The 11301-nt window shown below is 41.2% G+C and overlaps 1 protein-coding gene across 1 annotated transcript; it reads right to left on the minus strand.

Annotated features, from left to right (window-relative positions):
• Positions 1–10982, minus strand: LOC142850245 (membrane-spanning 4-domains subfamily A member 6B-like). Its single transcript, XM_075973548.1, has 7 exons — positions 10865–10982; positions 8747–8909; positions 7465–7599; positions 5980–6036; positions 3319–3519; positions 1415–1516; positions 1–553 (listed from the first exon to the last, which is right to left on the minus strand). The coding sequence occupies exons 2-7, from the start codon at positions 8891–8893 to the stop codon at positions 470–472; spliced, it is 726 nt and encodes a 241-aa protein (XP_075829663.1). The 5' UTR covers positions 8894–8909; positions 10865–10982; the 3' UTR covers positions 1–469.
• Positions 10983–11301: the final 319 nt, after the last annotated feature.

Here is an 11301-nt window from a genome sequence, read left to right on the forward strand (position 1 = left end):
TAAAAGCAGAAAAATACTTTATTTAGAAAGAAATAACATGTACAGTTCTTCAGACTTCATTGCAGGTCACTTGACTCTATGTACTAAGAATAAAATTTTTATGATGAAAGACCCATGCCAGCACAGGAATTATGAACACAAGGATCAAATGGTACCTATTTTTGTTAATTAAAGGGGCAAGAAAATGTTGCCCCTTTGCTCCGCCAGATCTCCTAAAACATTCTGTTAATTTTCCAAGAAATATCTGGGGCTCTTAGGCCACTGTTTGTAGGTCTGAGCTTTGGCTGAAGGCAAAGCCATGAAAATCAAGCGTGTCACTGAACACACCTATTCAATGCACTACTAATATCCAGTTTTTAAGCAAATATATTTTAGGAAGCATAAGCATTGCTGCCCTCTGATAGTTTGATTTTCTGCATTATCATGCTGCTGTATATTTCCAAATTTGTTTTTATTCTCAAGAAACTAATTATTGCTCATATACAGGGTTACAAAGTGACTTTGATTCCATGCTGGATTCATTATTTGCGTTACGAGACAGGAAAATCACATTCTAGAATAAAGAAAATATTCAGTTTCAGAACACAAATGATTATACACACACACACACATATACACACACACACACATATATATATATACACACACAAGCATTTATATACATATGCACATAGGAAGGTAGATACATAGACACACACACACACACACATATATATGACAGAATTTCATTCATACATAGAATTTATAGATGTTACAGGATTAGAATAGCACATTATTAAGTTATGCACATATTTGATGTATATTATCTAACCTTCATTTTAACATTCTAACTAAGGATTTGGTCAGAGCACAGCTTTTGGTTTCATTACTGAAGACATGCATTCAGAGCTGGCTGAGAAGGGGTATATGCAATTATTAAACATCATTGGCTTAACATCTGAGATGCAAGAAAAATTTAAGATCAGAAGGAAGGAAGTAGAGGCTAAGATGCTGACTGAATCCATTCAAGTGTGTCATTGGTCTTTACCAAGTCAAGGCTTGTAATGAAACTAGTCTTTGTAGGAGAAAGTAGCCTACTTAGAAGGGAGGTAGCCAGGCTCCAGCATCCTGAACACAGGCAAACTCAGCATAATTTCAGAAAATACATTTAACTTCTCAGAGCCTCAGTTTCTTTTTTGCAAACGGGAAGGAAAGAAGCAGGTGATGTGTTAGGGTCACCTGTTTTCATGTCCAGATAATCCTCGTCAGCTACTCAATCGCCTTCTACCCCTTCATTTACTGCCCTATCTTACTGTCCAAATGCCCTGACGTTAACGTCATGGTGACTGATTTTCCTGTGTCATTCATGGCAGCACAGGGCAGCACATCCTAGAGGAACAAAGACAAGATTCCCGGAGGCCTCTAGCATACTCACCCGAGAGAAGTCAGAGTGACCCTCTTTCCACCACAGCATGGCAGCGAGCATAGCCAGGCCAAGCTCCAACACACTGAAGATCAGCATCAGTGAAAGGACTCCCTAAATTCAGGAGAGAAGAAGTTGGGGTGACTGAGCCAGCAGAAGCCTTGGTGGGAAGTGACTATAGAGAGGAAACCATCTCCACCGTCAGAGAGTGAAGAGAGGACACCATGAAGAAGGGAAAGGGATCCCTCCAAACCCAGGCTTAGATCAAGGCCTGAGCTCTTCCTTCCCTGAGGGGAAGTGGATGGAAGCCAAACTAAACCAAAGCTGTTTCAAGCCACTGCTTCTCGCCTGACATGGGCAGGGTCCCTGACTACACTGTTCACTCAGCGAGGGGGCAGAGGGGTGTAGTGAGAGCCAGGACAGAGTCAGGGGCTCCTGCTCTTGGCTCTCCTAGGTTGGGCAAGTCTCTGCTTCTCTGTCTTCTGTCTGCTCACTTCTTACACGTGTGTCACAATTCCTCCAGGAGACTTGTGAGGGTTACTGAGGTTCTGACAATGCAACACCTTTGTAAAAGTCAGCATCGATAGAACCTTCTTCCTTGGGGTGTGTTTCCTTGGCCTTTTGCGTGATGAGAAAAGGCAGAGAAACAGTCCAGTTTCTACAGTCTGTAACATCACAAACCAATCGAAGAAGGGCCTAGGTTAATAACACACAGCCCATGACTTCTGTCCTGAGGTGTTCTTAATGAAGACTGCTTGACTTTAAGGAAGATGAATGCCATTCTGTAAACTTTTCCTTTGTCCACACACAGGTATGTGTTGGAGCATGCCTCTGTTATCTAGACACTGTTCCAGCAAATATATTCAACCCATTCTCTGTATTACAATGTAAAACTGTCCCATCATGCCCTCGTACTTTGTGGTCCATGCAGATTCCTCTTCAATGCTTCAGGTTTCTAAATCAGGCTTAGTTGCTCCAGATATTAATTTACTTCCATTGTTCTGCATCTTATTTGCATATACCTTTTCTTCTCGTGGTTTCTTAATTAGGGAAGATACACTGAACCCAGCTCAATAAGGGTCAGAGATTCTCTGGTCATGTTCCAGTTTTTTCTATCTTATTTTTATTGTCATAAGGAAATGAATATTTTTCAGTATCTTCATTGTTATCTTACTCTATTTTCTCTCTATGCGAGGAGGGTCAAATGTATGTCCTTGGATGTTCGAACTACAGGCATGTTATTCCTGTTATTATACTGCGTTACTTTACCCAGTAAAATGGAGTTCCCTCACATCTCTGTCAGTCACTGTTCTCCTTTTCTCTGAATTTCTTATATTCTCATCTAGTAATCTCGTCTCTTTAAACTGTACTGAAAGCAGCAATGAGCTTGCCTCCACACAGGCGTGACCCTGGTTACTGTGATCACAGGTTGGAGTAGAGGCCCTGGCATGTAACGCTGCACTTCCCACTCTCCATCTCTCAGTTCTTGGCTGAAGTTTACTCAGCCCACTTCACCCTGTATCACACACACGTACCAGGTTTCCTCGTTTGTGTCTCCACACCACCTGAGCCTTGCAGGTATATTTTGCTATCTAAATTCACCAATCTATGGGTCGAGGCTCTTGGTCTCTCATAATTTATGCTTTTAAATTTGAAACTTTTTTTTCAATTCTTAAGAAACTCTAATAACAAGATTTACAGTTTCATCACCTATATTATTTGGTAATTTTCCTTTGATTCCTTGCTTTTACCATGTAACTCTTATTCTAGATTTTGAATTCCATGCTTATTACTTTGGTTATTTATACGTTTATTTTATTCCCTAAAATGTCAAACCAGACAGGGTGAAAGGATTTCAAAAACTAGGGGAAGACGACTCTTTTCCAAGAGCTACGTGAGCCTTGAGGAATACTCACAGTCAGAACATTCTTGGTGCTAGGGCAGTCGTTGTTGTTGAGGGGACGGCGGTAGAAATAATGCTCGGTTGGTCTAAGAAATTTGCTCTGCTCACACTGCTCTGAGGCAGGATGCAAACCAGCCAGGCTGACAGAGATGATAACGATGCCCATGAAAGCAAATAAAATACTCAGGATGTTCGTAATCAGGCTGCCCTCTACCTGAAATGAGCAACAGGATTCGTTTATACCTCTTTCCCACAAAGTTGAGCCAATTCTCTTTATTGGTCTTTCTTAGCGGCTGAAAGATTAATGATTTGTTTCTCCATCTCCCTAACTCATAGTTGTGATCACTAGACAGAGGAGAGGCCGTAGGTTTTTTTTCTTTATTTATCCTAGGCTCCATTTCCTAGATGTTATTTGATCAGATCACTTTAAACAACCTCTATCATTTGTATTGGCCCTACAGAATGACTAGAAAAATACAAACCAAAATGTAACTGGTAATTGTGTGGATGACTAGGATTACAATGAAAAGAAATAAAATAATCCCCCTGGCAAAATCACCCATCAACCATGACTTTTAATGGAACCCCATAATGCAAAATTGGAAAGTTCTCAAGACACTGGGAGCAAAGGAGGAGGTGCAGATACCAGGTGTGTTCCCTGTCCCTCAACATTGTCAGCACTGTAGTTTGGATTTGATGTGGCCTGAGACACGCATATTAAAGACCTGATCCCCAGGCAGATGATGCTGTGAGATCTCAGAACCTCTAAGAAAGGTGATTATGGGGACTCTTCTCAGTGTCAGGTAGACTTTGCAGTCTGAAAAGGCTTAGGATTGGCTGCAACTGGGGCCACGTTGGGATGGCTGTAGGCAGAAATCTAGACATGTGACAAAGGATGTTGTCACTTGTAGAAACAGTGGGGCAGAGAGAAGCAGGAGGAAACTAGATATTGATAAACTGAGGCCATGGTGCCAGAGTTCCTTTACTCTCATTGTTCTTGAGTACTCAGTTCCAAAGCTCACTTTGGATTCATCTCTACATTTATAGTGTCAGCAAAATAAATAAACTTTTCTCAATAATGACTTCTTTTCTTCCTCAACATAGAGAAAGTGAAAATTGAGCTAAGATCTGTCTAAAGGGTATAATTAGAGGTAAGAATTTCCAGGGTGTACCCGGATGTCTTACACTGGTGTGTGACTTAATTTCAGCACACTTATATTTTAGATCAATTGTATAAGCCATCAAAATTTGGCATTTTGGGTGCTACTTCACACAAACAGTGACTAAAGTCAAACTCTTGGACTCCTCTAACAACAGCTGCAATCAGGATATTGCTTGTGTGTTCTAGAACAGACTAGGTGTATTCTAGTTGGTTATCTTCTTTAGGCTCCACACACAGGATGACAAGATCATTCTTGAGCATAGGTAAGTGTCTTTCATTCTTATTCTATCTAGAGACTACCTATGTCCTTGGTTGCTTCTACCCCTGGAATTTGACCATGGCAACAGAAAAGTAATCAATACTCTGTGTATTGGAGAGATTGGTTTAGTCAGATCTTAACAATTAAGTCCCTAAGCTGTTGAATGCATCACATGGCATTCTGTCCCATGACTTCCTGAGTCAACTCCTTGAGGAACGTGAGTTGACTGATGGCTAGGTGAATCTTTACATATCTCAAAAGTTTCTTCCTATAGTCCATCTTTCTTCTCCCATTGACTTCAGCATTCCTCGGGAATAAGTTAAAAGTAGATAAAGCTGAATTCTTGGTCAAAACAAATAACTATTGAGACTTTCATGATTCAACTATTCTGCTTCTTGGTTCAAAAATGTTTACTCAAGCCCAGCAAAAGCATTACCCTTATGGAAATATAAATGAAAGATGATTCTCATGTGAACATTTTGTCTGAGGTTGTTCATGCATTTGAAGTGGTGAGATTATATAGTATATCCACAACAAATACAACTTTTTAAAATAAGGACCATAGGGGGCTGGAGAGATGGCTCAGAGGTTAAGAGCATTGCCTGCTCTTACAAAGGTTCTGAGTTCAATTCCCAGCAACCACATGGTGGAATGAGGTCTGGTGCCCTCTTCTGGCCTGCAGACATACACACAGACAGAATATTGTATACATAATAAATAAACATTTAAAAAAATAATAAGGACCATAACTTAACTACTGAAGAGTAAAATTTAAAAGTTTTTATGTTAGACTTTTCATTGTTATGACAAAATACTGCACATAAACAACTTGAGCAACAAAATGATACAGATTCAGTATCTCGGTCCTTCTGAGTCTTTATCCTAAGGGATGACCCTATCACATTTTGGAAATAGAACAACCTCAGAGGTATGCTTTTTAATCTCCAAGGTGCTTCCTGTCAGGTCAAGTTGATGATCAACATTAATCATCGTAGCCTGTTGTCTGCACAATGGAATCATAAGAACATAGTTTTACATGACATTCCTTGGCAGTGGTCTCAGGCATAAGGTACACTGTTATTTTGGTCACTGTGATAAGAAGAATGTGCTCTATATAGGAATATGGAGAACCCATAATCAGCTCATAAACAGAGCAAGATCTTATTTGTAACTTCAGTGTGAAAAGCAGGGCCCTGAAGGGTGCTCCCTGGCTTTCATCCTCATCAGGTCAGGGTTAAGGCTCTTGTACTCACCAAAAACTTGGTTGACTTTGTCTCCCCGATGACTGACAGAATTCCAGAGATGATAAACTGCTCAGACAGGAGGAAAATGCTGTCAGGTCAATTTCTTTATACAAAGTGACGACAGTGTCACTCTCTAGGGTTCATGACAAACCTCCATGGTAAAAGCCTCAAGGACCAAATGACCAAGGTTACACTTATGATCTCAGAGCAGTCTCTTTGCTCACATACGATTTAGAAAACACAAGAAAGGTAGATAAGAATAGAATTATATTCCATAAACTAAATAAAGACTTAAGAGGTGGTAAAAACAGATTTTGTTGAATGGAAAGGGACTTTTTGAAATTAGATAATTTTTAGATTCTGAAGCATTGGTCTACAGGGAGCAAGAATGGAAAATAGCCATGGGGTTTGTCCCCACTTCATTAAAAGAGCGATGCCACTCTGATTTTCATAAAAACAACCAGGCAAACTTCTCTCAGTGACTCTCACTTGAACTTGTTAAAGTATCTTTTTAACTTGCAATTGTCAGTCTGCCAGAATCTTAGGGAGGAGTTTTCAGCTACCTTCTGTTAGGATGTTGGTCCATACTTTCCATTTCTTGTCATGCTCATGGCTAATATCATACTGTCATCCTGGTGTCTAGGTGATGCTGGTGTACTAAATGAATTTCTTACTCTCAGATTTTTATAATACTTTGAGAGAAAATTGTACTTGTTTTAGTTCTTTAAAAAAGGGATGATATTAACAAACACAGAAGTCAAGATATAGCACTCTCAGTGGCTGGTTCTACAAACTAAGGTAATGAGAACAAAGGAAGCATAAAGTTGGATGGTGAGAAATCCTTAACAAGGTTCATAAAAATAAAAATTACTTTCTCTTATCCAATAAATCAAAGAAAATCAAGAAGCAAATATTCTTTATAAACTTAAAAAAGGTAAAGAAATTTTGTAATTTCTATTCTAAAGTTAAGTAGCCTATCCACATAAAATAAATGCTGAGTCTTTATCTCTGTGATGCTAGGGACCTGTGCCTCACATCTGTCCATCTGGCTCTGGAGACAGAACAGCTGGGGGAATGCAGGGTCTTTGAATGAAACCCGGGGCAAAGGACACTGGTGAAAAACTGGTGAAATCAGACGGTGTCTTGCTATGAGATGACTAAGGCAGAAATCATTGGAACAAAATGAGGAAAAGGTGGAGCTGTGGAGGCATCAGAAAATAAAATGAGGAAAGGAAGGATTGTTACTGAACTGTAGTAGGCAGACAGGAAGTCACAGTGACAGGAAACCTCACCTGTGCACGAGTCTCCTCTACCTATCTAGAGGGGAGCTGTGCTCTGAGAGAAGGACCTTCATGTCCTCCTGACCCCAGGCATGGAGCAGCTTCTGAGAAATTTCCAGTCTATCACCCTTAGTGCCTTCAAAAAGCCAGAGCCTAAAAGTAGAAGCCTTGCTGCCTGCATCCTCTGTTCTTGTGCCCACAGAACTCTACTTACACATGCAGCTCCTACAAATGGGTAGGCAGAATTTAACAGGACAGAAATCACTGCGGTAAAGTGTGTGGTGTGTGGAGCAGATGCCAAGATGATGCCCAGACTCAGCACCATCACACCACACATGATCTGGATCGCCTGTTGAAAGAAAAGAGATGGAAGATTAAAACCAGCAATGACAAGTGGGACCTCTCCACGCCTCCCATGGTGCTCATGAATTGTCACCTTCTACACCGTCACTGTAAGCACACAGACACTGTAATAGCTGAGAGGTGAGGGAAGTTCCTTCTGGAGGAGATGTGGCCCTGCCACAGCCTCAGGCCATCTTCAAGTACTTTTGTTCATGAACCCCTTTCATGTTCAAGAAATTTCCCAGCATCTCCTGGCTGGTGCTAAGTTGTAAGCCCTTAGTTAACAAGTCTCCTGCTCCTTCTTGTGGGAAGAAGAGTAATCTGAAATTCCTTCCACTCTGAGCACATTCTAATGGAAACCTCTGGGTGCCACATCTCCCAGAACCCACAGAACACCACACTGAGCCAGGCTCTCTGCCCAGCTCCACAGCCGCTTCCGCCCAGCTGTCCCTTCTAGGGAAACCTAGCCTCTGTAGGAGAAGGACACTTTTGTCTTCCTGACCTCCTTCAGCTCACAGACTCACGGTTCTTTTACATTTGGTCAAGCAATCTTAAAATTTTTGTTGCATGTACTTCAAAGGAATCCAGATGACGGTATGCCCAAGGCAAGGACAACAGTTCTGAAACTGGGTAACTCAGAGGCCCATGCAGATAGTGTTAGAACAGCCAACACTGAGAAACAGCCTTATCTTTCCTCACAGCACAAATATATGTTCTTTCTCATACACTTCCTTTTCCCCTCAAAGAGTGCCTTTAATAAATCTGGAATGAACACATAGAGGAAATCCAGTGGTCTTTTTGTGCTGCCTCCTCTGCCTAAAGGGGAGAAAGGTATTTTATACTCAGTGAGCACCAAGGATGTATCTATAATATTTTCAAAAATAAAATACTACCAAGTACTCTCTAAAAATAAAAAAATTAAACAACAAAATCTCTATAACCCATATTTACAATAATGGAAAATACTTGTTAATCTGTGGAAAGTCTTAGAGATATATACATCTTGCCAAGGGTTTTCTACTGGTCTACAGACTACTCTGTGATCACTTTGTCAACATGAAGGCTTTCCATTCCCCGAATCTATTTCTAGTCCTCAGACACACTGTTTCCTGCTCTGCCCTCCACCCACTCCAAGTGTTCTGAGTTGGATTTACCGCAATCACTTTGATCTCTGCCTTTAGATATTTCTTCAGGTTGTCTTGCATCTGGTGGGTTGGCTGAGGTTTGTCTGTTTGGGGAAAGTTAACTCCATTTGGTGAAATCACTGTGACAGTCTCATTGGTCACTACTTGTGGGATCATGATGGCGCTTCCAGGGCTGGAAGAGAAAATGCACTTTGCTCTTAAAAAGAATTGTGCTCATTGTACTATTTTGTTGTCATTGTTGATTTGTTTGTTTGATTGATTGGTTTTGTTTTTGGTTGTTTGTTTGTATTTGTCTATTTGCTTTCTAGAGAGAGAGAGAGAGAAGGTATAAAGTTGAATGTGAAGGGAGGATTAGACTATATTATATAAAATTTCAATTAAAAACTAAATACTTTACTGTGAATACAATAAAATCCAATCAAACAAACAAAACAAACTATGCTCCCAGGGTCTACCACCACCTCCAGAATTGCAGCTCCCTATGTTCTTGACCTGTCTTCTGGCAGACGAAACTGGTGGTTCGGAGAAATAAAAGACACCACACCTCAATTCCTGAGGTCTTTCCCTATGATGTTCGGCCCACCCCACAAAATTTTGATAATAAGCACATCATACGGAGAGACAGCATGAATCCTCAGGGTTCCTGGGTCCACACCTAAACGTTCACACAACATTTGTAAAATGTAGCTCCAGCTCTTTCCTCAGTTCTGCCTAGTTTAAGTAAATTTTCTTTATCTGATAACTTTCATCCTCAGGTTACTCTCTAGTCATGAGATATTAAAATTCAGCATTCATAAAATTTTCCAGTTCTTGCTACAAACCATTCAAAATACTTAATACCATTTGTTAGTTTTGTGAGTCTAATAGTACCACGTATAGAATTAGCCCTTTATATTTTGTCATATTTTCATAGAAGTGATCGTGTAGTGTTTTTAATCCTTGAAAAAATCCTTTCTGCAAATAATAAAATCATAATCAGAAAGAAAATCCAGAGTCAAAAGTTAGATTATGTGTGGAAGTAATTTACACTTTGTTCAGTGGCATAAAATCAATGTTAAATAATATTTAAAGTACTTATTGTTAATCAGTTGCCTATACACAGTTGGGTACTGCACCCCAGTTCTCTCTGGCTCTCCCTGTTTCCCCCTCTGCCAATGGCAGCCTGTGTCTGAGTCTCTTCAGTATGGAGAAGCAGCTGAATGCAGCGGTGTGAGAACTCAGGAAGTCATACCCTGAGGTTCAAGGTCAGACACAAGTCCTTGTTAGTTGGAAGGACCAAGTTGTCTGTGGAATTGTTTTTTGAGCTCAGGTTGACGTTGTACAATACTTTGATCACACTCTGACACTCCCTATTCTGCCCAATAAAGTTATGCCTTTAATCTGTGAGCAGATTCAGTGACTAGTCGGCTGGAATTGGCCATAGAGAAGCCAGCAACTTGGATAGAGATGACACACAGGAAGGAAAAGGTGTGGAGTGGAGTTTGAGCTTCCTCTTGGTTCAGCTAGGAGGGAAGGGACTGTTCTCTTGCAGTGTTTCTGGCCAAAAAGAAAGGTCAGCCAGTTGCTACTCAGTCAGTCTCTGTGTGCTAGCAGGTTTTCACCCCAGTCTCTGACTTCTGAGTCTCATTGGTTAACAGAACGACAGAGATACTTAATTCAAATCTATGTGGAAGTGGCAGAGCCTGGCTGTGGAACCAGAAGCCCTGCCAGGTCATGTCCTGAGTGGTCAGCAGGGTGCTGACTGAGGGCTTATGGGGTAGCAGATGATAATTTAAATATCAATAGATTAATGAGTAGCAGCTAAGCCAAGAGGAAAACATGAGCTTGGCTCTCTTTTCTCTGTGCTGTTCTCAGCCCTTAGGCTGCCCAGTTAGTGAATGGCCTGAGAACCTTTGCAGGTGCAAGAGTTCTGCTCCCAATAGTCATGTGGCCATAGGTTGGTGACCACCAAGATTATGCAGCTAGAAAGAACAGGGACAGAGGTAAGCCAGATGCCTCTTCCCTTCTCCCATTAAGTTCTGAAGTGCCCCAGTGTCTCCAGCGCTTTTTTGAGCATTAGCGGTTCCCCTTATCAAAGTCCCAGAAAGAAAGTACTACACAGGCAGAAACCTCTTTGGGATTGCCTACCTGTGCCTGTGTCTCCCAGTCCTCCCAAGCTGGGCCCTCAGGATCCGAAGAGCTTTTAATGCTGGGTTCTCTCGGTCTGATCCTTGTTTTTGTTGGCGAAGTTCTGACTGTCCCCAGCCCTTCTTCCTCTTTCAGTTTTCACTACCACGCAGGATGGAATGCGTACACACTGTGACCATGTCAGTGCAGCCGTACTTCCTATTTCAGTAACTTCCAGAAACTCAGAAAAATCATGACTAGAACCAGTGCTGGGAGTCTGTGGGGTGTGATCACCAACCCCCACCAGCTCCAAGTAATGTTCAAGTCCATGTTCTGGATCCTTATATGTCGAAGTGTTAGACAGAGAACAGCAACAAGCTGGGGAAGCCCGTGAAGATGAGAGAAAGTGACTTTGCAAGGCCTGTCTTGTTTTTAAGTAGTATTTAATGAACTGTCTT

The sequence above is a fragment of the Microtus pennsylvanicus genome, chromosome 5 (genome assembly GCF_037038515.1).
Source record: "Microtus pennsylvanicus isolate mMicPen1 chromosome 5, mMicPen1.hap1, whole genome shotgun sequence".
NCBI lineage: Eukaryota > Metazoa > Chordata > Mammalia > Rodentia > Cricetidae > Microtus > Microtus pennsylvanicus.

Excerpts from the sequence above, each read along its gene's own strand:
- LOC142850245 (XM_075973548.1), bottom strand. The coding sequence starts at position 8,893 with ATGATCCCACAAGTAGTGACCAATGAGACTGTCACAGTGATTTCACCA. Across the intron at positions 7,600-8,746 it reads CAGAGATCAAAGTGATTGCG|GCGATCCAGATCATGTGTGG; the intron begins GTAAATCCAACT and ends TTCTTTCAACAG. Across the intron at positions 554-1,414 it reads GTCACTCTGACTTCTCTCGG|AATGTGATTTTCCTGTCTCG; the intron begins GTGAGTATGCTA and ends TCTTTATTCTAG.